Source organism: Diplotaxodon limnothrissa, linkage group LG12 (genome assembly GCF_057381915.1).
Source record: "Diplotaxodon limnothrissa isolate DT_005_m linkage group LG12, D_limnothrissa_male_GT1.1, whole genome shotgun sequence".
Lineage (NCBI taxonomy): Eukaryota > Metazoa > Chordata > Actinopteri > Cichliformes > Cichlidae > Diplotaxodon > Diplotaxodon limnothrissa.
Genome location: NC_140607.1, coordinates 775421 through 802016, shown reverse-complemented (window position 1 = coordinate 802016; position 26596 = coordinate 775421). Strand labels below are relative to the sequence as shown.

General features: G+C 42.2%; 2 protein-coding genes across 2 annotated transcripts in view; both read left to right on the top strand.

The window, feature by feature from the left end:
• Positions 1–1807, top strand: part of zfr (zinc finger RNA binding protein) — a 43224-nt gene extending 41417 nt beyond the window's left edge. The window contains exon 20 of the mRNA XM_085367009.1: positions 724–1807. Within this exon, the coding sequence (XP_085223135.1) occupies positions 724–906 (183 nt within the window). The 3' untranslated portion in view covers positions 907–1807. The remainder of the gene's footprint in view (positions 1–723) is intronic.
• A 3162-nt stretch (positions 1808–4969) lies between these two features.
• The window catches only part of fam151b (family with sequence similarity 151 member B), a 32545-nt gene continuing 10918 nt past the window's right edge, over positions 4970–26596 (top strand). Inside the window, exons 1-4 of the mRNA XM_085367008.1 lie at positions 4970–5074; positions 5176–5301; positions 14309–14468; positions 14545–14762. Coding sequence (XP_085223134.1) covers positions 4978–5074; positions 5176–5301; positions 14309–14468; positions 14545–14762 — 601 coding nt within the window. The 5' untranslated portion in view covers positions 4970–4977. The remainder of the gene's footprint in view (positions 5075–5175; positions 5302–14308; positions 14469–14544; positions 14763–26596) is intronic.

The window sequence follows — 26596 nt, the reverse complement described above, 5'->3', positions numbered from 1 at the left end:
TGAACACTCCAGCCAGCTGAGCCGCGCATGACTTGAGGACGCGGCCGGGAATCCCGTCCGGACCAGTAGCTTTGCGTGCGTTCACCTTCCTGAAGCACCTCCGCACATCCTCCTCAGACACAGTGTGCGCACTGACATCATCCGCGGTGCGCACACTGTCCGGTCTCATGGTGTTCGCTGTGTCGAATCTAGCGTAGAATACGTTTAGATCCTCACACAGAGAGGCCGTGGTCTGCGGTGTGCTGGTTTTCCCTCTAAAGTCTGCGATCGTGTTTAGTCCCTGCCACATACTCCGAGGGTTGTCAAACTGTTGCTCCACCCTGTCCCTGTACTCACGTTTGGCTGCTTTGATCGTCTTCCGGAGTTGGTAATGTGCGTGTTTGTAGTCCGATGTGTTCGCGGAGGCAAAGGCGGTGCTCCGTGCCGCCAGTGCCGCGCGAACATCTCCGTTAAGTGAACCCCATGATGATCCTGCTAGCGTACTCTGTACCGTACTCCAGCGTGGATGTCACTTTAAATCCACCTGCAGCATTCCCGGCCTTGCTTCCCTTCCTCCTGGTGCCCCAGTGGAATCACTGGCTTTGCCCTTCTGTCAGGTTTTTGCCAAGTAGTTGATCAGGTCACAGAAAGAGTAAATAACCCCCCCAAACATGCACATCCAAGACTGTTGAAAGGTTTGCTTCTGCTCTTTGACTCACATGTTCTCCAACTTTGTGTGTTTAGTTTGCTCTTAGGCTGCTGGCGTTCCGTCAGATTCATAAAGTTTTGGGAATGGACCCTCTACCGCAGATGAACCCTCGCTTCAGCATCCGCAACAGCCGGAAGCGTCGCCGTGACAACAGCGATGGCACAGACAGCTTCGAGGGCGAAGGCAAAAAAGACAAGAAAGATTACGACAGTTTCTAAGCTTGCGTTATGAATTGAATCTACATACCAGCTGTACTAAAATGTCGTATGCTCGTCTCCTGTGTACTGGCTTCTTTGTTTTTAAGCTCCAGGTGTACCAGCCTAACTACAGCCTGACTTTGTATGACACACACGTGTATTGTTATTAGTTGTAGATTTCTTACCGTGAGGGCTGAGGACTCTGTGCTAGATGGACGTTTTTACCTGACGTGCTTCTTACAAGAATGAATACAGCAGAGCTTGTGTCACTGCTCCCCACCTGTGTGTTTAAAGTGGAGCCGGACTGAACTGTAATGTGGGTCAGAAGGAAGCGTGAGGAGAAATATCAATGCCTTCATTCATCTGTACAGTTGCATTCAGAGCTGGTCTGTGTTTTTGTTGTTATTGTGAACCTTTTATTTGGCCAACAGATATGTCAAAGTTCCTGTATCCCTGTGCTTAATGCAAGTGCTGTTTGATGCTGTGGTCTTGTTATGTTTCAATGCTAATCTACACTTCAGATGAAGACCTATGGGATGCAGCAGACTATGAAGAATATTTCAGTGTTGAGATACCTTTGTTAGTAGTGACATTGTAAGCCCAGGTATGTAGTTTTGTCTATTCATTTGCATATATAATAAGTATTTGTGTAATCTATAGATGTAAAAAGACAAGTTTTGATTTGTGGAAAAAGTGGCTACGTTGACACTGCCGACTGTTCTGGCTTTTAAATTAGTTTTCTTGTGTAATGGGGATTGTATTGGCTTGCTTGCCTCATACCTTGGTTAGGTGCTAAATCAGTTCTGTCCTGAGGAAAAGGAATAAAGATTATTACTGACTGAGAGATGTCTGTCCTGCCCTGAATGCTCTCTGTGCTCTGCTCGCACGTCCAGCACAGTAAATGCATTTCCACCTGTTTCTCCGGAGCACATTTTTCCTCATGATGGCAAGTAAGTACCCTGCTGTCCCTACATTTACTCACTGACTGACCCGTTCAGCTGCTTGGTAAGGAAAGTATGTGGGCCAATCCCATGGCAGTAACTCGGCATCGATCAGAATCTGAGGAACTTTATTGATCCCAGAGGGAAGTTTGCTGCTATAACAACTCAACAAGCACTTTCATAAAATGAGTGCAGAAACAGTATTTCTCTATCATCATCTCTAACATAAATATAGAGTTACAAATCTAAAGGACGTGTGCAAATATGTTGTGTACAAAAGTGACTGCATGGAGGTGTGAGTAATTTATAGTCAGGATGATCTGAAGCTCAAACTGAGCATGAGAATAGAGCGAGGGGAACTGTAGTGTGCTGGTTAGTGCTGTTGTGTATGAGTGTAATTACAAACCACCTGTATGCAGGGTTAAGTGTTTTTCTATCTTTGACTTTTCTGGGTCACAAAGGGAAGGAGAATGAACACGCGTGTAACGAATGTTCTTAAAACGTGGTTATTTCATCGGGCCTTCAGCAAAGATGCAGAGGAAACGAGGTCAAACACCAAGTGGGGAGAAGCTGAGCGACAGATGAGACAAAGCTGTCATCTCCTACGTAGCTGGTTTGTCACAGAAATTCAGAACAGTTTTCTACAAGCAGGACATTGCAGTGCATCTCAGACCCAGCCACACACTCGAGCTGTAGGTTGGCTCGACCGTGGCACATCCAAACGTGCACCAGGACCCTCATCGCTGCCTGCAGCCTCAATTTTTATTTTAGGACCTCTTTGTCTCTCCTGTTCCACACCTGTTTTTGGTTTCCACATGCAGCAGACTGCTTAACAGCCTGTTTCCCTCCTTTTTACTGAACACTTTAATAGCAGCTGTATCTCTGACCAAAGCTAAACGGGGAATGCTGACACATGCAGGATGTTACACAACCCTGTAACTTGTTCGTAGAACAAGGCTGCAGCTGGTAGGACCAGGCTGCATGAATGTGTTATATGCCATATTGTGTTTCTTTTTACCGAGCAGACTAGTCTATTTCCGCAGCCACAACTTTAACAAACTGGAGATTCATTTAAACATTTCCTGTGATTCTGTTTGTGTTGCCTCGAAATCAAAAATGTCGCTCTGCTGTTACTGCAGCATACTGCAACTTCTGCATGTGTGTACGTTGCACATTTTGGAGAAGCAAAGCATGAAATGGACACAGTGAACCAGTGTGTCTTTTAGCTGTTTTGCAACCACTCTTTCAAGGTTTTTTTTTTTAAATAAAGGAAGGTTGAAGATTGGCCTATAATTAGCTAAGACAGCTGGGTCAAGCAACAGGTTAACTACTGCCAGCTTGAAGGCCTGTGGTACACGGCTGTTTAATAGAGATTGGTGGAGTATGTTTACAGTTGAAGCATTATTTAACCTCACTTTGATGGGACATTTTTACTCTTATTTGTATATTTACATTCTTTTCTAAATAAATCAAGTCACCTTTGACCACGACTGCTTTAAACTTTGACTAATAATCTATCACACTGTCAGTAGGAGAATATTTAAATGAGTCATGAGACAGTTTACTGCAAATTACGCAAACAAAACTAATGCATAAAAAAAATCTGCCTGGTGCTACTAAGAATTTATTTTCAATGGGGGAAGATGTTATCAGAACCAGCAAATATAAATCCACAATGTATCACCAACTGCTGCATCTGTAAGAGACAAAAACACAACAAAAAAAACCCAAACATAGAAAATACAGATACATAAATCGAAATCTTCTTGTCGTGTCAGTGAGAGTTCAAGGTTCTTTATTTGTCACATGCATAGTTATACAAGTATAACACACAGTGAAATGTAGCCTGACACGCTCCTCGACATGTGCAAAAATTGGGGGGGGGGGGGGTGTAGAGGAAGAACATTATATATATATATACATACATATAGTATATACACTGGGTGAATGTGCAGTAGTAGCAGCAAGCAGGTGAATTCTGTACATTAATATGAATAGACATCTGACTATTTTACAGGATAGACAATATAAACATTTAAAATTAAAGGAATTGAAATGTACATTGTGCCTTGGTTTAGAGTGTCTGGAAGAGTCCTTGTCACAAATGTGCTTGATAACGAGGGTGGGAAGCTGCAGCGATGCCCTCCAGAAGCCTGGAACCAGAATATGAGAGAGCTCCTTGCCTCGTGGTAAATGGACTGGTTCTTATATCGCACTTTTCTACTTTATTTGAGCACTCAAAGTACTTTACACCACAGGGCTGAAGGTGATTATAGGAAAGGTGCTGGATCAGCCCAAAACCACATGGGAGGAACTTGTTAAAGATCTGTATGCAGCTGGGACCACAGTCACCAAAAACACCATCAATAACACACTACACTCGAGTGGATAGAAATCTGGCAGGGCCCACAAGGTCCCCCTGCTCAAGAAGACACATTAGCAATACTGCTGAGGGAGTTTCTATCAAAGGAAAGTTTGAAGCCTAATCTTAAAAGTAGAGATAGTGTCTGTCTCCTGAATCAAAACTGGAAGCTGGTTCCACAGAAGAGGGGCCTGAAAACTGAAGGCTCTGCCTCCCATTCTACTTTTAAATACTCTAGGAACAACAAGTAGGCCTGCAGAGCGAGAGCGAAGTGCTCTAATAGGGTGATATGGTACTACAAGGTCATTAAGATAAGATGGGGCCTGATTATTTAAGACCTTGTATGTGAGCAGCAGGATTTTGAATTCTGGATTTAACAGGAAGCCAAAACAGGAGAAATCTGCTCTCTCTTTCTAGTCCCTGTCAGGACTCTTGCTGCAGCATTTTGGATTAGCTGAAGGCTTTTCAGGGAGTTTTTAGGACTTCCTGATAATAATGAATTACAGTCGTCCAGCCTGGAAGTAATAAATGCATGAACTAGTTTTTCAGCGTCACTCTGAGACAGGATATTTCTAACTTTAGAGATGTTTTCTTTTAGAGCTGATATTTTATTGTCTCACGTCGAATAGAATAAAGATTGGGGCACTTTGGTCACTTAGATTTTAAACTTAGAAATCTTGATAAATATTGTATTGAATCAGTAAAAGACTACCGGTTCTTTTATTTCGACAATCTCGGACCGGAAATGTGTTGTTATTTATCTTCCGTTTTGGATCGTGGAAGTCGGCAATGAAAACGAGTCTTTTGCTGAGTTTTCACAGAATTACTTTAATTTTAATCGTTTGTTTTATATTTTATGTCTTGTGGAATTTAAAGGGTAAAACAGGTAATGTCGAGCTTTGCAGCTACGCTCACTTGTTTTAGCGAGCTGCACTTTACTGTGACAGAGAGGAGCTAATGGCTGCGACCCTCGTGTTCTGTTCGCAGGTGGGATGCGTGACCAAACGCTGGACTATTTCTTCAGTCGGAGTTTTATAACGAGGATGGACGCTGCCGAGGTTAGCTGGTCGCATGCAGCGAACAGCAGGAGCAGGCTGGCGGAGGCGCTCACAGGTGAGTCCGTGACGTGGCTGTCAGTCCCGCTGACGTCAACATGGAAATTCAAACACCTGACATTTTATTGTTGTTTATGTTAAAGGTCATTTTGTCTAAATCAGCCCTTGTTTAGTCCTGAAGGTTGAAACTATTTTGCGTGATCGTGTTAAGTAGTGATGGCCCGCTTGAAGCTGACGCTCCGGAGCGTGTGTCGAAAAAAACAACACACTGGTTCAGAAGCACTGTGTCGAGGCTTGCTTCGTTTGGCAAAAGTCACGTGACCAGTGACGTCCGAAGCTTCATTACGCACGTAACTGCTTCGGTACCTGATTCAAACAGATATAAGGAAGTGAATCATCCACGGGATTCGTGGAGTGTGTTGATGGTGACAGATAGCGACGAGGTGATCATTCCACTGACAGATATGGAGCCAGCGAGGAAGAGAGGACGTTCTGGCGTGTGGGAATATTTTGAGTTGATTATGCTCAATTCATTTTATCTGCCGAAGTGAAAAACTTGAAATGTCCAAAATCATGTTTTCATAATGTAAATATCATTACAGCATATGACTTTAGGAACACTTCCATGTGAATTAAAGCTAATGAAGACTACAAAAATGTATTTGACACTATACGTACATTACATTGCTACAGTTTAGAAAATCATTTTGTTTATTGTTTTTAGGTGATAGTCTGCAGGACCCAGGAATACCTGCATATCTACCAACTTGCAGTGTAGTTCCTGCACTCCACAGCCTCTTCTGTTCCATGCAAGTGGATTTTCTCCAGGGCAGGAGAAACTATTTCTAAGAAAAGAAACAGACTCAGCCAGCGCACAGTAACACTAATCCTCTTTTTAAATGTAAATAACAAAAGGGCTACCTGACATAGAGCATGTTTTTACTTTGCAAGTTCTTGATTAGGGGTGGGTTTTGATTATCGCTTTTCTGATTACAATCCATGCTAAATTGAATAAAGTGATATTGATTCATTAAAATCCCGTGTCGATTTGTAAATTAACGTTATTATGCCTGAAACGCCAGCATCTCAGGTTAAACCTCACAACATGTCGTCAAACACCATACAGCTAAAACAGTAACTGGGAGCAGGTTTACGGATTCTGCATACAAACGTGAACACAGAGCGCGGACCCGACGCGTCAGAGTCAGATTTTGATGTGTCGTCAGGTCCGCGCTGTGTTTGCCTCTTTTTTCTTCGCTGGCTTCTGCAGCTGCAGGTTTCATAACTCTCTGTTTACATCTCTAATTAAGTCTCACATGTGTCAGCTTTCTTTTAATAGATACGAAATTATGGATATATACTGTTAAATGATCAGACTTGTAATATTTCTGACTGAGGCAAAACTTTCCAGATTCCAATCAAATTGAATCGGATCCTGTATCGAATCAAAATGATTCTACAAATCAGTGACGATGCAGCCGTACTCAGCTTCCTAAGCATTTTCCCTTTCCAGTTCACAATCAATCCCACCCCTAGGTCAAAAATATGTATAGGACAATTGGCCTAATCTAATATTTTGTATGAACCTGTCAAGCTGTCCAGTGATTAAACGACAAGTAGATGGAGGCAGGACTCCACAGCAGGGGCATACTCCATAATGTGCTGTGCATTATCATATGTATATTATATATATTGCTCACTTATTGTATTTACCAACATCAAGGAGTTATGAGCAAAGAAAGGCCACCATAGTGCATGTTTAAATAGGGAAAGTTTATTGATCAAAATGTATTACGCAAATACGCATTACATTTTTTTCAGCCCCCCAATCGAGAAAACAAAACCAATTACATGTTCAAAGCAACGGAACGGTGGCCCAATATCAGAGAGAACTCCACTCTTGAGTGAGCAGTGATAATTGAGCAGTCCGTTTTATTTTGCAGATTCAAGCTGCTCTTCAAAATTTTCACCACCAGATGTCACCGGAGAGGACTGTGTTGAAAAGCTTCGAGTAATGAACCGTTTTTCAATACAAGCTTCAGTGCTTCGGAAAGCTTCATTTGGCCATCACTAGTGTTAAGTTTCTGCTTCCTTCACATTAGCAACCGCATTAACGTAACCATGGCAGCGTCACTCTGCTAAAGGCTGAAATCATAGTTTCTCCCCGCTGACTCATGTTAATTGTTGGATTGTGTGTCCACAGGTGTTTGTACTTTGCGTCGTAATAAAATGACGGTAAAAGGCTCCGCCCACTTCCTATCCATGTCTTACCATGCAACGACTCTGTGAATGGACTGGAGAAGTGTAGTGGTAGAGTCCTCCGTCAGGAATGAGATATGTGTGTCGACTTTTTATTCTCCCTTAAAATTATTATGCCATAACGCTGCACAGAGCAGCTCTGCTAACAGGTTATGGGCCCAGAGCAGCAGTAAAGAGATCCTGTAACTGCCAAAGGAAGGGCAGCGTTTCCTGAAACCGCAAGTTACCGGCAGGTGTTAAAAGTTTGGCACGATTGAGTGAGTAAGCGTTTTTGTGCATCATGAGCAGACGCACGGCAGAGTCGGGCAGTCGATATTCCCGTTTGCAGTTTGATGGAGATGAAAGGAAATATGAGATATGGGAAACGAAGTTCCTTGGTCATCTCAGACTACAAGGTTTGAAAGATGTCATCTTAAAGGCTGAGGGTGATGAAGAAGCCGATGGTGAAGATGATGACAAAAATGCAGAAGCATATGCAGAGTTGATACAATTTCTGGATGACAAAAGTTTATCGTTAGTTATGAGAGATGCAGTTGATGACGGACGGAAAGCCCTAAAAATTTTGAGAGGTCATTATGCAGGAGTGGGCAAGCCAAGGATCATAAGTCTGTACACCAAACTTACTTCTCTCACAAATGAAAAGAATGAAAGTGTGACGGACTATATTATCCGAGCAGAAGCAATTATCACAGCGTTAAAAAATGCGGGTGAGTCATTAACTGATGGACTTCTGATCGCAATGATAATGAAAGGTCTACCAGAGAGGTTTAAACCCCTGATTGTGCACGTTACACAGAGCGAAGCAAAAATCACATTTTCAGAGTTTAAAGTAAAACTCAGAAGTTATGAAGAAACCGAGAGAATGCGTGCGGCTGTAACTGATGACAACGTAATGAGGACAAAAGTGCAATTAGACCAGGATTCTACTTCATGGCGAGCAGATGACCGAAGATCAAAGAATAATGAGATTGTGTGTTTTAAATGTGGACTAAAGGGACACACTGCAAGAACGTGCCGATCCAGAGTATGGTGCAGTTTTTGCCGGAGTAGTACACACAAAGATGCGACCTGTAGAAGGAAGCTAAGACGGGATGAAGCGAGAGGGGTTGTGGAGAAGGACTACGCGTTCAAGACGGGCTCCGAACCCCAGAGGGTCCCGGACGGCGGCCAAGAGATGCTGAATAACCAGCTACTGGTGGATACGGGAGCGACGTCACATATCTTTACGAAGATCGAGAGTTTTAAGACTTTTGATGACACATTTCGACCCGAGGCTCATTGTGTAGAGTTGGCTGACGGAAGGCGGAGCAGAGGAGCTGCAAAGCGGCGAGGAGATGCTGAGATAAGTATGATTGACAGTAGGGCTGGGCCATATTATACCGTTCACGGTAATACCGGTATAATGTTAGGCAACGATACGAAAATGAAATATCGCGATAGAATATGAGTAAAACGCGCATGCCTTTGTTTTCATACGCACATGGCCGATTGTTGAGTGAAACAGATGAACCAGAATTGGTTTGTAAAAATGGTGCAACTTCAGTGATGTGGAACTGGTTTGGTGTTTGTCCGTCAGATACACGACAAAGCACATTTTTTTGCAGAACATGCAAGCGGCCGTCGTTATTGTCGTATTTGTCGGACTAAGATGCTCTTAAATCTGGGAGTAATCTGGGTCCTAAACTCCGTATGCTTCAGGTCAAACGAACACTGCAGCATCACTAAGAGTTAAAAACTGTCTAAATTCTTTCATCTTTAATAAAACGATCAGCATTGCTGCTTTACCAGGTGTAACTATGAAGTTTAACTTCCAGGCATCCATGAAAACAAAATGTATTACATTTAACGGAGTTAGAAGCTAGCAGGAAGCTAGCGGAAGTTAGCTCGCTAGTTTCGCTAGTTACCTAAACATGATATTGCATGTTCTGACTGAGAGATTTCTGAAAAAAATCAAACGTACAGCTCTGCTATCACTTCCAACATAAATGAAGACAGGAAACTAAACAGCAGTGACGTTTGTAGGGTTACTGAAGTTGGGCTAGCTGGTATATAATTATGTGCTACGTGATCGCTAGCAACACAGCTATGTTAGCATAACATAAACAGTGAAGCTGGAGGACAAACACTAACACTTTTCCACTTATAAAAGTTAACGTTAAGGTTCCTCATGGTTAGAGACAAATGCAATCGCATGGCAGGATGCTGTAAAAGGACCAAACTTCAGTCAGGAGAACAACTGAGATAATTCATCCACAATACGAGGTTAGTCATTAATATACTGCAACAACATGGGAATAGAGCAGCTGCCAGAGAATTCAACATTAATGAATTAATGGTACAGAAGTGGAGGAAGCAAGAAGAATGAGTTTAATAAAGTTTGATTTATCTGACTGCTTTGTTTCGCTTAATGTGCCTTATAATCCCGTGCACCTTATGGTCCGAAAAATACGTACTGCACACTGCAGTTTAATGTTGCAAAGCACCTCTTTTTAACTTCAGTGGATATTATACATGGTTATGCTCAGGATATGTCAGCCCATTTCTACTGGAAATGCCTTTTGGTTAAACTTTCAGCAAGGAATTTGCATTTGCACTGTTACATTTTTATAAAGCTTTAATGTACATAAAAACCAGCTTCTTGTTTAATTTTTAAGTGAAAATAAATGATAGGTTGTCTTTTTGCGCTAGTAATGTTGTGGAGTTGTATTTTGTCTCGCATCAATTATATCGTCAGTTATATCGTTATCGCAAATTTTCAAATATATATCGTGATAAATATTTTTGGCCATATCGCCCTGCTCTAATTGACAGTAAAGGACGCAGTCACAAGGTAACATTGAAACAAGCACTCTACATTCCATCGTTTCCACAGGACATTTTGTCAGTAAAAGCAGCTACTAGTAACGGAGCCACTGTGGTTTTCAAACACGGGGACAGTTTTCTTAAACATGTTGATGGAACAAAATTCCCTATATATGAACACGAGAGACTGTTCTTTATAAACACTGTGCAAGAGTTTGAAGAGAAATGTAATGGATGTTTTGATATGCAAACGTGGCATGAAATTCTAGGACACTGTAATTATGAGGATGTTCAAAATCTGCAAAATGTCGTTGATGGAATGGAAATTAAGGGTAAAATCAACAAAAATATGCAATGTGAAGCCTGTATACAAGGGAAGTTTACTCAAACTAGGAACCGAGAACCAGATGAAAAGGCCAGGGCAGCATTAGAGTTGGTACATACGGATTTAGCTGGTCCGATTACGCCAAACTCTAAAGAAGGGTTTAAGTATGTTTTGTCGTTTGTTGATGATTATTCAGGTGCAAAATTTGTATATAATCTGAAACACAAAAGTGATACAACTCAAGCAACTGAAAGATTTATTGCAGAGGTGGCGTCATATGGGAAAATCAAGTGCTTTCGTTCTGATAATGGAACTGAATTTACAAGCAGACAGTTCAGAGATTTATTAAGTAGACACGGCATTAGGCAGGAAACTTCGGCGCCATATTCGCCTCATCAAAACGGAACAGCAGAGAGGAACTGGCGTACACTTTTTGACATGGCGAGATGCATGTTAGTTGAGAGCGAATTGCCAAAGTCTTTATGGCCATATGCAGTACAAACCGCGGGAGTGATTCGGAACCGATGTTTTAACAAACGCACAGGTCAGACAGCGTATAAGATGTTAACTGGAAAAAGACCTGATCTTTCTAGAATGAAAAAATTCGGATCATTGTGCTATGCTTATAAACAAAATAGGGGAAAGCTGGATCCAAGATGCGACAAAGGTGTTTTCTTGGGATATGACAAAAATAGTCCAGCATATTTGATCTATTTCCCAAAAACCGGGAAAGTTGAAAAGCACAGATTGATAAAAATACTAAATCCCGCGACAATGGATCAACAAACACAGAGTGATCAGATGTATGAAGATGAGGTTTATGAATCCAGAAAAGATGGTGAACCCAAACAGACGAAGGATGAGGATATTCCAGATGGTAGTGAAAGCAGTCAAACTGAGTCCGAGGTTAAAACTGATGATAAAGTAGATGCTGGAGCTACACGTTATCCATCCAGAATCAGAAAGAGACCTGATTATTTGAGTGATTATATCACGGATGTGAAAGAGTGTGAAAATGAACAGATGCAAACCAGTGTTGATTATTGCTACAGATTGTTGTGTGAAATACCCACATCATTTAGCGAAGCTATTGTGTCAAGTGAGTCAAAAGAATGGGAAAAAGCGATGAATGAAGAAATCCAATCCCTTAAGGAGAATGACACATTTACTTTAACCACTTTACCAGAGGGTAAGAAAGCAGTGGGGGGTAAATGGGTTTATGCCGTTAAAAAGAACTCAGACGGATCAGACAGATATAAAGCTCGATTTGTGGCTAAAGGTTTTAGTCAAACAAAAGGAGTTGATTATGAGGAGACTTTTTCACCGACTGCTAACTTATCGAGTGTGAGAGTTTTGATGCAGAAAGTGGTTCAGGATGATATGTTGGTTCACCAGATGGATGTAAAAACCGCCTATCTACACGCATCAATAAATGAAGAAATATATATACAACAACCAGAAGGTTTTGAGACAGAATCAAGTGAGACTAATAAACTGGTGTACAGATTAAAGAAATCACTTTATGGGCTGAAGCAATCGGGTCGTAACTGGAACCAAACCTTACATGACTATTTAAGCAGTTGTGGATTTAGACAAAATACTGCTGATCATTGTGTGTATTCAAAAGAAACTGAAAGTGAAAAAGTAATCATCATAGTGTGGGTGGATGATTTACTCATTGCAGCTAACAATGAAAATGTGCTTTCAGGCGTGAAAGAAATGCTCTCTTCTAAATTCCAAATGAAAGATCTGGGGAAACTTAACCATTTTCTAGGAATAGATTTTCTTCAAGAAAAAGAATGTGTCAAAATGTCACAGAAAATATATATTGAGAACATTTTAAAGAGATTTAACATGCAAAACTGTAAGCCAAGGTTAACACCCTGTGAACAGAAATGGACTCATTCTGATAAATTCGAGACATTACCAGATGTGAGGAGATATCGTGAAGCGGTAGGATGTCTTATTTATCTGAGCTATTGTACGCGACCTGATTTAAGCTATGTTGTCAGCAAACTGTCACAACATTTCAATGCGCCAACTGTTGATGATTGGACAGCAGTGAAACATGTTCTGAGGTACCTAAAAGGTAGTCGAGGAAAAGAACTGTGTTTTAGGAAATGTTCAAGTGGAAAACTAGGTCTACAAGCATACAGTGATGCAGATTGGGCATCCGATGTTTCTGATAGACGCAGTATGACAGGTTATTGTGTAAGCCTAAATGAAAATGGTCCTTTGATATCATGGAAAACCAAAAAGCAGACAACTACAGCACTATCAACTTGTGAAGCCGAATACATGGCATTAGCAGCAACAATTCAGGAATGTATGTATTTGACTTATTTGATTCAAGATCTTGATGAGTTTGAGTATGAAATACCTATGATATTGGAGGACAATCAGGGAACAATCGCTTTGTCAAAAAATCCAGTGAACAGACAAAGATGTAAACAAATTGATGTGAAATATCATTTTATAAGGTCAGCTGTACATGAAAGGAAAGTGCTCATTGATTACTGTCCAACTGAGTCAATGGTAGCAGATATGATGACGAAACCAGTTTCAAAGTCTAAGTTAGAAAAATTCTCTGTATTTGTGTTTGGAATGTAAGATGTTTTTTCGGAGGATTGTTTTTCCCCAACCTGTGTACAAGTGGGGGTGTTGGATTGTGTGTCCACAGGTGTTTGTACTTTGCGTCGTAATAAAATGACGGTAAAAGGCTCCGCCCACTTCCTATCCATGTTTTACCATGCAACGACTCTGTGAATGGACTGGAGAAGTGTAGTGGTAGAGTCCTCCGTCAGGAATGAGATATGTGTGTCGACTTTTTATTCTCCCTTAAAATTATTATGCCATAACGCTGCACAGAGCAGCTCTGCTAACATTAATTATCATACTTTTCAACAGAAACACTAATTTTAGAGTAAAAATATTAGAATGCATTATAATCTCTGTCTGTTCTACAGAAATATGGGAACACATTGCTTCCTCAAACGGCGGCTCTGAGCTGCTGGGAGCTTCCCATGATGCACTCAGTGTTTTTACTCACCACTTGTGGATACATTTAATCAGTAGTTATTATTAATCTCCGGCTCTCTTCCACAGCGTGTCCTTATTGTATTTTGTGTTGAATAAATAAAATGTCATTTTATTGTGAAGGAAGGAGGCTTCATGATATGTAACATGGATTAGAGGGCTGGTGTGTGAGCTGTGATTCATCTCAGGTCTGCCTAATAATCTGGACACTGTAATGTAATGCATTCTTTTTTTATAAAGCACTTTTCTAGTCTTACTGACTAACCAAAGAACTTTAGATTGCAAGTCACATTTTAACTACATTGTGTGCACTTTGAGGACTTTATCCGTCTCACATCCGTAGCCAGATTTTCCAGTTAACCTAGCATTTAATCCACGTTTGGACTGTGGGAAGAGGCCAGAGTCCCTGGAGAAACCCACACAGGCACAGGGAGAGCATACAAACTCCCCGCAGAGGCCACAGCTGGAGATAAAATCAGGACCCTTTGTGGCCGTGCTGCACACAGAGCGACTGTGTGCTCGTCATACTGCGCTAACCTCCTCTGGGCTGAAAATAAAAAGATATATTCAGTGATGTTTGTCGTTGGGATGATACTTAAGAAAGATACGAGTCGGTTTCTAATGGGCAACAACTGTTTTTCAGGTCCTTCTCTTATGATTGAAGCTGACATTGTCCTGAGAGGTCGTGATCCCAAAGAGCCAATCATGGCACATCCCCCTGATACAGACAGTGACATCACCCTGAGGGAATGGCTGGAGGGAGTGAAAGAGTACGGCAAGGGGATAAAGCTGGACTTTAAGAGGTGAGAAGCAGGTTCTGTTCCACCAATGCTGTGTGGGTCTGTGTGACGCTAACGCTGAGCTATACTCTCCACATAGCATGGAGGCTGTGTCAACATCTTTAGTCCTGCTGCAGGAAGTGCTGACTGAGCCATACCGTCCTGTGTGGATCAACGCAGACATCTTCTCGGGTCCTGGGGGGCAGATCGGACCTCTGGAGCATCACACCTTCCTCTCTGTTGTGACTCATCTTCCCTCACACACTGTGCTGTCTCTGGGCTGGACTACAGGATGGACTGCTGGGACAGATAATCCAGGTAAACATACCTCATCACCATTGCCTTTTTGTACTCTGAGAACTAAATTTTCTTGATAATACAAGAATAATATCATGTAAACAAATGTATTCAGATTATGGCTGGGTATCGTCACTGATTTCTGGAATCAATTCAATTCGATTAGATTTGAATCGGGGAAATTTTGCCTCAGACAGTCAGAAATATTATAATTCTGATTACTTATCAGTACATATCTATATTTTTATATCTATAAAAACAACGCTGACACGTTTGAGACTTGATCAGAGGTGTGAGCATCACAGCAGACGTCTTTGTGTCAAAGTAGCTGAGGATGAAACAGAAAAACAAAGTTACAGAGGTTTGATTACAGACACAGCTAAGAGTTTTGCAATTTGTGATCATTTTAAAAAGTTTACATTTCTTCAGTATTGAACAGCAGAAATGTGGCTTTCTTGTCAGAAGTCATCTAAGTAAAAAGAAAAACCACAGCGCTGTAAACAACGGTAGACTGGTAATGAGCAAGCATATGGGAAACTGTTCTTCAAGTACACAGAGAAAGAGAGCTGTGCAGGAAGTGTGATTTTATCGTGGTGGAAGCAAAGCAGCAAAAGTCAGACTGAAGTCATGACGATGTTTATCTGTAGTTTGGATCTTCTTTTGCTGCTGGTTCAGTCAATGTTGTTTGGAGAGCAATAAAACCTGCAGCTCCAGAATCTAGCACGTGAACACAAAGCTCGACCCGCCGAAACATCAGAATCAGTGAGCTGATTCAGCCCCGACCGTGTCTGTGCCGTCGGGTGAGAAAGTCGACATCTCACTGATCCTGATCCGTCGGCGCTTTATGTTTACGTCTTTGTGCAGAATCCGTGTTCCTGCTCTCGTTTACTGTTTTAGCTGTTTGGTGGTTGTTGGAAATTTGAGAGGTTTAACCTGAGATTCTGGTGTCTCAGGTAAAATACGTTTATATGTAAAAATCGATTCAGGATTTAATGAATCGATATTGCGTTATTCAAACTGGAATCGATTGTAATCAGAAAATCGATAATCAGAACCCACCCCTAATTCAGATTAGTGGGAGGTGATGCCACCAGCACATTTAGGACCTTTTAGTATTGTCACCCATATTTGAGGGTTTTAGGATGATGTCACTAAAAAGCCTAACTGCTGTTCAATAGTGAAGAAATGTAAATGTTGGGTCTGGGCTTGCAGGCCCCGCTGGTTCAGAGAGTTATCACCTGTGAAGAAAGCAAGACATCAGCTTAAACAGTATTTAACTTAAAAGGGAAGCCTGGTCGGATCTCAGAGCTGCAACTCTGCACTTGACTCAGACGACTCCGCCCCCAGCCTTTGCTTGCCACCTTTTATTTAGATGCATACCGTTTACACAAGCACCACCCATTGTAAAACCCCTGTGGTGTGTCAGGCACTGTGTGTGTGTGCATGTGCAAGCACGTGTGTGTGTTTGTGTGACTTCCTGCTGATGGAGGAACAGAAAAATATCTCAACATGCAGTTTACGAATTTAAGTACAACAATGACAGCTATTATCAAAATCACCCTAACAGTCCTGTTTGTCCTTTTTGTCCTTTAAATTATTCAACCATACATCATTTACACAAATCCTCTGTCCTATCATTCACCTCATATTACTGTAAAAGCAAACAGTTGATAAATGTGTTAGCAGTTATCCTATTTCTCATTGATCTCACACATGGTAAACTGCATCCTACAAGTAAGAAAATGAAAGTTAACAGTCCAAAAAGAGGAATTAACACTTCCAAAATCATTCCAGCCTTGTGGTGCATTTCCTGCCGGTGTAGATTCCTCTGCAGAGTCATTGAGTTCTGCAGCGCTTTCTCCATTCGTATCATTGTCCATACGGCCAGAGTCCAAGTGTATGTACACATGGGCATGCAAACACAGCAGTTGGTGTTGTTGTCTATTCAGGTGGCTTTCTGAGCTATCTTCAAAGCTGTAGGCCTGGTCAGCAGCCCCCTCACTGTGGGTTGGACCAGCACTTCCTTTTTATGGCCTCTATCAACCCCCATCTCCTGACTTCAGGCGTTCTTCCTGTGGGGTGATACAGTCATCAAAATTTCAGCCAGCTTTGTAGAAGTGCTCATGATGCAAATGACAACAACAATGACACACAGGAAACCTCTTCAGAGTGTCAAAGTCTGCATGGCACAGTGAAACAGCATTAGGTGATCCTCCTGGGGAAATTGCTGTCAGTCATTTCCCGTCACAGTCACGGCTTCTGGTGTCTGTGCTGTTTACAGAGTCATAATTTCATCGCTGATCTCCTTCTGCGCTGTCGCTTGGCACGCTCCCTTCATCCCTCGGTTTCTTGCTCTACCCTGAAGGTTTAGGGTAGAGCAAATCTTACACTCTAGTTGTCTTGGTTTAGGTCTTATCTTTGTGACAGAACTTTTAGTGTTAACTTTTTAGGGTATGAGTCTTCCTCTGCCACTTTTCAGTCTGGGGTCCCGCAGGGCTCAATTTTAGGGCCTCTTCTTTTTTCATTATATTTACAGCCCCTGGGAACCATCCTCAGAAGGCATGGAATATCCTTCCACTGCTATGCTGACGACTGTCAGATCTATCTGCCTCTGAAGCAGAAAGAGGCCTTCTCTATTAAGCCACTTTTAGCATGTCTAGAAGACATTAAATCTTGGATGTCCCTAAACTTTCTAAGATGCAATTCCAGCAAAACTGAGGTCATTCTGTTTGGTCCTAGTGGACCTTGTGAACCCTCCGCTATTGATTTGGGACCCCTGGCAGAGTATTTTAAATCTGTTGCTACAAACCTGGGTTTTAAGATGGACAGTGATTTTAAATTAGACAGTCAAATTAGGGGTTGTGTCAAGTCCAGTTTTTATCATCTAAGGCGCTTGGCAAAGATAAGACCTATTTTATCCGCGACCGTGGCTCAGGGGGTTGGGAATCGCATCTGTAACCGGAAGGTCGCCGGTTCGATCCCTGGGCTCTCTGTCCTGGTCGTTGTGTCCCTGGGCAAGACACTTTACCCTACTGCCTACTGGTGTTGGCCAGAGGGGCCGATGGCGCGATATGGCAGCCTCGCTTCTGTCAGTCTGCCCCAGGGCAGCTGTGGCTACAACTGTAGCTTGCCTCCACCAGTGTATGAATGTGAGAGTGATTGAATAGTGGTATTGTAAAGCGCTTTGGGTGCCTTGAAAAGCGCTATATAAATCCAACCCATTATTATTATCCAGGCCTCATCTTGAAACGGTAATCCATGCTTTTATTTCATGTCGTTTAGATTACTGTAATGCACTATATTGTGGAGTTAGTCAGCATCTTCTCTCTCGTCTGCAGCTGGTCCAAAATTCTGCTGCACGACTTTTAACCAGAACTCGTAAAAGAGAGCAAATAACTCCCATCCTGGCTTCACTCCATTGGCTGCCTGTATATCTTAGAGTTCATTTTAAAATTCTCATGTTTGTGTTTAAATGTTTAAATGGTCTTGCCCCAACTTACCTCTCTGAGCTTCTGCATCCTTACTCACCCCCCAGGTCTCTCAGGTCAGCTGACAAGCTGCTCCTGGAGGTACCCAGGTCCAAGAGAAAGCTCAGAGGGGATCGGGCCTTCTCTATTGCTGCTCCTAATCTGTGGAACAATCTTTCCCAGCACATTAGAGAGGCCCCTTCACTGTCCACTTTTAAAACACGTCTTAAAACCCATTTTTACTCTTTGGCTTATGACACAGTCTGACCCTGATTTTATTGTTTTAAATGTGTTTTTTATATGTGTGTGTATATGTGTGTGTGTGTATATGTGTGTGTGTGTGTATATATATATATATATATATATATATATATATTTTTTTTTTTTTTTTTTATTTTATTTTTTTTCTCATTTTTTTTTTTTTTTTTTTTTATTTTTTCTCATTTTTTTTTTTTTTTTTTAACATGCTCAATGTATCATGTTTGGCATGTCAAGTGTACAGCACTTTGTGTTCAGCTGGTGGCTGATCTGAAAGCGCTATATAAATAAATTGCTTGCTTGCTTGCTTGCTTCCTCACCGTCAACGTCGAACCTCTTTCACTTTATTTTGGATTTTGCTGCTGTCCACAATCTCCTTTCGATGATCTCTAGGGAGCCCAGCGGCACAGCCCTCTGTGGGTTGTCACCTGTGCTGGAAGTGGTCTCTGCTCCTCACTGATCCTCTTGAAGCCTCTCTCCTGGTCTCAGCTTCCATCTGCATCTCAGCCTCTTCTTCCATCACTTCACCTCATGCCACCTGCAATTTAAAAAATGAAAACTCCCCAAAAACCCTCTTTTGCCTCATGGTCCTTGCCATGCATCAACTCCACACAATTAGAGATGCACAAAACAGTTTCACATTCTCACTTAAAAATTCTTAGGGCTTCTCCCTTGGAGTAGCTCCACTACAAACCTGTAACCCTGTATTAGAGATGGCACGATACCACTTTTTTATGTCCGATACCGATACCGATATCATAAATTTGGATATCTGCTGATACCGATATGAATCCGATATAGTGTTTTTTAATCAACAAAACTGTTTTTTTTTAAATATCTTGCTGCATTTTGTATAAGTTCATACTCAAGTTTAAAACAACAACTACACTAAAGCTATTCTGTTATACCTGTATGCAAAAAAAAATATTTCATAGTTCAGCAATACTGATCAATCTAATAAACTTAAACCTACACCATCCTCCCTATTCTGGTATTTTAAAGAGTACTTAGCGTAAATATTAAGCACCCTAACTAATAGGGTTCCAACTCCCAGCAACAACAAAAATAAATAAATAAAAAATAGGGAACCACCCCTCACGCTCCACCTCATGATGCTTAATCGACGTAATCAACCTTAATTTGATGCAGTGTGAAAAAAAATGCACAGAAATAAATTATTTTTCAAGAAATATTAAATAGATTCAACATCTTTCTTCAACAAAATTGCAGACTGCACAGATGGTACCTTTCCAAAGGAAAAAGTACTATAGCTTACTAGGGTATATATATTAGACTTAATAGTCACTATACACAGTAATTGACTTCTATTCATTTTACATCAAATTAAAACTTTGGGTGTAAGAGTCAGATAATTGGGGGCGACCGTGGCTCAGGGGGTTGGGAAGCGTATCTGTAACCGGAAGGTCGCCGGTTCGATCCCGGGGCTCTCTGTCCTGGTCGTTGTGTCCTTGGGCAAGACACTTTACCCTACTTGCCTACTGGTGTTGGCCAGAGGGGCCGATGGCGCGATATGGCAGCCTCGCTTCTGTCAGTCTGCCCCAGGGCAGCTGTGGCTACAACCGTAGCTTGCCTCCACCAGTGTGTGAATGTGAGAGTGAATGAATAGTGGCATTGTAAAGCGCTTTGGGTGCCTTGAAAAGCGCTATATAAATCCAATCCATTATTATTATTATTATTAATAATTATTTATTAAAAGCTCGACATTTTAAATGAGAATAAGAAAGAAAAGTATGTCTTTGTGCCCCCTTTTCCCTGTTAATGCCCTATCGGCCCCCCTGGCTAAACTTTGCTAGATCCGCCCCTGCACAGTTACCAGCGTCAGCTACATAGAAAAAGATCCTGGTGTAGAAAGTAATATTAAATAAATTCTAACAACAGCTGATCAAGCTTAAACGTGCTGCTGTTGTTCAGCCGCTGGTTTCCTCTTTCTGGTGCAAAGTGGGCCAAAAACAAACTAGAGACACGGACTCGCGACAGAAAAGCCGATCAGCTGATCATTAAGCAGTTTCATGATTGAAGTAGCAGCAAGAAGAGGCAGTCGCTTGTTAAGCTTAACGCAGGAATGCTTTACAAACATTCAGAGATGGACTTACACACTTGCTTTACTTCTCTCGGGGATAACTTTGTCGGAGATGAAATGCCAGGTTGCTAGCGAAGCTCCAAATGCTATCCAGACCACCGACAGGTCCCACATGCCACAGCCGCTCTATTACGTGATGCATACTGCTCCGACGTGCTAACGTTCTGAGGTGAGTTACGGCGTGTTGCAAGTTTTGTGAGGTGCTTTCGTGATATTTAATGGATCGATTACATTTTTTATTTTTCTCCGATATCCGATCCAGTAATTTAGGTCGTATCGGACCGATATGTAATATCGGATCGGTCCATCTCTACTGTTACGTTTTTAGTCTAGGCAAGTAATTAAACGCAACAAGAAGTTTGCCCATCCACACCCCACCCAAGCAAGAACACCAACAATGATACCTTTTAAAGTGCTAAGCAGCCATTTATTTACTTCGGCAGTGAGCGATGCCAAAAATAACAAACAAAACTCCCTCGTGGTCCCTGCGCTTCCCTACACAATGTGAAAAAAACCAAACAAAAGACAATTCACTTACCTAGCTTTCTAATGAGAAAACAGGAGAAAACTTATTCAACAAAAATGGCTTCTCACGCCTACTACGCTGCTGCAGTGAAGGATATATACGAAGTGAACAAAACGTACGATCGCTACTTGACAAATCTATTTACAGCTATTTACAAAATGGACATAATAACGCCAGACATACACACGAAAACTCTACACTGCAGTAAATCAACACACAGGTTCTTGGTTAAGTGGTGGAGGTTCGGGGAGAGGGGCCAGGTGGCTGTCATCCGGTAGTTAAATACTGGAGGTGATCCATCAATTATCCAATCCGAGGATAGGCAGAGATTCCACCCAGATCCCTAACAGCCACGCCCAGGTGTCCACCTCCTAGGAAAAAAAAAAAAAAAAGGGGAAAGATACCCACAGCCATCCTCTGGTGGGAGGAGTAACACAAAACAAACACATCACTGGATCATAACATTTCCCCCCACCCAAAAAAAAAATCAAACATTTAACCCCACACAAAAATGTTTGATTCAAGACCTAGAGAGGGCATCAGCCATGACATTCTCTAAGCCCTTTTTGTATCGGACTTCAATGTTGAAGTCCTGGAGGAGTAAGGACCAGCGCATAAGGCGCTGGTTGCTGTTCTGCATCCGAGTTAGGAACTGGAGAGGGTTGTGGTCAGAGAACACGACGGTTGGAACAGGACTGGATCCAAGGTACACTTCAAAGTGCTGCAAGGCCAGCAATAAGGCTAAGGCTTCCTTTTCGATCGTGCTGTAATGCAATTGGTGTTTTAGGAATTTTTTTTGGAAAAGAAACAGACTGGATGGTCAATGCCATTTTCATCCTCCTGCAAAAGCACTGCCCCAGCCCCCAAGGCACTGGCATCCACCTCAAGCTTGAATGGACATGCGAAATCAGGGGCGGCCAGCACAGGAGCACTACAAAGGAGAGCTTTGACAGCTTCGAAAGCAAACTGACATGTCTCAGACCATATAAATGGTGATTTTGGACTGGCAAGACTGGTTAACGGGGCTACTACCTCAGAGAAGTTCTTGCAGAATCCACGATAATAACCTGCCATGCCTAGAAAACGCCGCAGCTCCCGACGGGTCTGCGGAGCTGGGAAATCTAATATTGCCTGCACTTTCACAGCAACAGGGAGGACCTGACCCTGTCCGACTTGTTTCCCCAGGTAGGTTACAACAGCCTTTCCAAACTCACATTTAGCCAGGTTTAGTGTCAGAGAGGCATCACGCAGACGGTCAAATATTTCGCTAAGGGTTTTGAGGTGTTCAGTCCAAGTGGATGAATAGGCAACTATATCATCCAGATACACTTCACAATTTCTGACTCCATGTAGCACAGTGTTCATCAGCCGCTGGAAGGTGGCTGGGGCATTCCGTAGCCCGAACGGCATGACGGTATACTGCAAAAAATGGTCAGGCGTAACAAAGGCACTGATTTCGGATGCACGGTCCGTTAACGGAACCTGCCAGTATCCCTTTAGGAGGTCAAGCTTGGTCACGAAGGTTGCTGATCCAACACGGTCGACCAAGTCATCCATGCGTGGGAGTGGGAAAGAGTCTGGTTTTGTAACAGCATTTACCTTTCGGAAGTCATTACAGAAATGGGAGGTTTGATCGGGTTTTGGGACGAGAAGTGATGGTGAGCTCCAAGAGCTATTACTGGGAAGAGCAAAACCATGGTCGAGAAGATACTGGACTTCCTGCTGCATTATGGCACGCTTAGTGGGATTTACTCTGTAGGCATGTTGCTTGATGGGCTTGTGATCACCCACATCAATATCGTGACTTAGCACATGCGTTTGAGTGGGGATATCACCGAAAAGAGTTGAGTAATTTTTAATGAGCTCACGGACATCGGATTTTTCGGGATCAGACAGATGTGCTAAATAGGCATCCAAGTCAGCCAAGATTTCAGAGTTCCTAAGACGCACCCCAGAGACAGAGCTGTTCCTATCCTCCAACCCATCATCGCAGGGACTATATAAGGGTTGAGAGACGGACACCGACACAATAGGTAACACAGCAGGTGACAGACTAGAGCGTTCGCGATCAATGTATTCCTTCAACATGTTGATGTGACAGACGCGACTTTTCTTCTTACGATCAGGGGTTAACACAACATAGTCAGTTTCACTTAGTTTGCGCTCAATGACATACGGACCGGAAAACTTTGCCTGCAGGGGTGAACCAACCACAGGCAAGAAAACCAACACGCGATCACCTGACCGAAACATCCGTGCTACAGACTTTCTATCAAAGTGGGTTTTCATTCTGACCTGAGCCTTTGCTAGCGCGCCACGAGCAAAGTCACAGGCATTATGCAGCCTCTCTTTAAACAAACTAACATAGTCCAGAATGTTTTCTTTCGGACGATGTCTATCAGAGAGAAATCTCTCTTTCAAAAGACGTAGCGGACCGCGCACCGTGTGGCCAAAAACTAAATCAGCTGGGCTGAACCCCAAAGACTCCTGGCATGTCTCCCTGACGGCGAACAATAGCAGTGGCAACCCCTCATCCCACTCACGGCCAGACTCAGTGCAAAACTTGCGAAGCATGTTTTTCAGAGTTTGGTGGAACCTTTCCAATGCACCCTGACTCTCCGGGTGATACGCGCTGGAAGTGCGATGGGTGACACCGAGCTCTGTCATGACCTGGGCAAAGATTTTAGACAAAGTTTGTGCCCTGATCCGTTTGGATACGTTTAGGCAGTCCAAAGGTAGAGAAGAACTTAACTAGTGCTTTCACAATCCCACGGGTTTTTAACGAGCGCAACGGGATGGCCTCAGGATAACGGGTGGCAGTACACATCATGGTGAGTAGGTATTGGTTTCCGGACTTTGTTTTTGGAAGAGGACCAACGCAATCAACGATAACATGTTCGAAAGGTTCCCCAATGACTGGGATGGGTTTTAACGGCGCAGCTGGAATCACCTGATTTGGTTTACCGGCAAGCTGACATGTGTGGCACGAGCGGCAGAATCTTACAACATCAGATTTGAGACCAGGCCAGAAGAAGTAACGGAGGACACGGTTGTATGTTTTTGTGATTCCCAAGTGACCGGACATGATGTGGTCATGTGCTAAGCTTAGGACCTGGGGACGGAATGACTGCGGAACAACGATCTGCTGCACTTCCTCATGTGTGCAGCCAGAACTGGGAGTCCAGTAGCTATTATGTTACGTTTTTAGTCTAGGCAAGTAATTAAACGCAACAAGAAGTTTGCCCATCCACACCCCACCCAAGCAAGAACACCAACAATGATACCTTTTAAAGTGCTAAGCAGCCATTTATTTACTTCGGCAGTGAGCGATGCCAAAAATAACAAACAAAACTCCCTCGTGGTCCCTGCGCTTCCCTACACAATGTGAAAAAAACCAAACAAAAGACAATTCACTTACCTAGCTTTCTAATGAGAAAACAGGAGAAAACTTATTCAACAAAAATGGCTTCTCACGCCTACTACGCTGCTGCAGTGAAGGATATATACGAAGTGAACAAAACGTACGATCGCTACTTGACAAATCTATTTACAGCTATTTACAAAATGGACATAATAACGCCAGACATACACACGAAAACTCTACACTGCAGTAAATCAACACACAGGTTCTTGGTTAAGTGGTGGAGGTTCGGGGAGAGGGGCCAGGTGGCTGTCATCCGGTAGTTAAATACTGGAGGTGATCCATCAATTATCCAATCCGAGGATAGGCAGAGATTCCACCCAGATCCCTAACAGCCACGCCCAGGTGTCCACCTCCTAGGAAAAAAAAAAGGGGAAAGATACCCACAGCCATCCTCTGGTGGGAGGAGTAACACAAAACAAACACATCACTGGATCATAACACTACCCTGTATTAAGGAAAAACATTAGCCAATGGTTAAATGTTAAGTCTGTTCAACTTAACAGACTGTCATTATTGCCTGTAAGACAAACTCTGTAAGTTAAAACAAACTTCACAATTGCAAGCAACTGTAGCTCATAATAATAAAGCACTCAGCGCCACAGAGACAAGTGTCAACACAGTTTATTCCAAATCATTAAACCACAACTATCACCATAATTTCTCCAAATCATGGATCATCCCATGTGTTTGATTGATTGGTAATTTATTTCAACATGTGAACAATATACAGGTACATTTAGAAAAGAAAATAAGAGAGAAAAAAATACATACAAAAAAAACCATTCTGATTAATTTACATGTTGAAAGGGAGGAAGTAAACACTTTATTTAATCCCACCCCTTTACCATAAATTATCAGTTAATATTTAGTCAGCTTCCTTACTGATATAATTTGTAATAAAAATAGTGAACAAATTTCTGATATACTATATACTATAATATCACATCATGAGTTTGTTTTTTTTTTTGTTTTTTTTTAAATAGAGACATTCAATTAATTTCAATATTTTCCTTTTCTTTATAGTTCAAAAAGATCATATTTTTATAACTCTTTTTGAACAGTTTTATGTTTGGACGTTGCTTTAATTCCATTTTCAGACTGTTCCATAGTTTCACTCCATGAACAGAAACACAAAAGCCTTTTCTTGTAGTACGTACCTTCATTGTTTTGAAGTTACAAAACCCCCTTAAATTATAACTTCCTTCTTTCAAAAAAACCATACTCTGAATATTTCTTGGCAGGTCTTTATTTTTTGCTTTGAATAGAATTTGTGCTGTGCTTATTCCACACTACTCTAATCATTGACTTTCTGTCACGGCTGCCGAGGTGAGCCGTGTGGTGTTGGAGGGAGAAAGGACCCAAAATGCAGGCAGTAGATGATAATGCTAGTGACGTTTATTTACCAGTAACGGAAAGACAAAACAGGCAGTGAGGAATGACAAATGACTGGAGAAACCTGAACTGGGTAAACTAAATGACAAACCTGAGATCATAAGAAACGGGGTGCGGGGCAGAGAGACGCAGACGGAGGAACAGAACACCGTGGAACACAGAAGTGGGACCAGGGCAGGCACAGAACACAAACCTAACAAATGCAAATCATAACGGAGTACATACTCAGGATAAACAAAAGCATAAAGAAACACAAAACACTGAGTCAGGAGACTCAGGACCATGACGCTTTCCTTAAGCAATGTCACTCACTTATTTTACCTCTATGAGCTCAATGATGGTCAGATAATGAGCCGAACACTAAAATGTTCTATAATCACTGCACATCTGCTCTGTTGTCACTTGTCTGTCTGTGCTGAATCCTCCACAAGCGCTCTTAGAGAGAAACAAACATCAGCAGCAGCATCCTGGAGGTCAGGCATGGGTCACCAGATTCCAGAGGTGCTGTAAAAGGCCAGAAAGTTAACAATCTGCCGTGAAAAGAGTGACATTGGTTTCAACACAGTATGTGTCTCACATTGAATGCTCATTCCCCTGCTGTAACATTCAACATTTTCTCAACAACACAGTGTAATAGCATAACCAACACACAGGCTGTAAACACAGTTTCCTCACACAACATCAGTT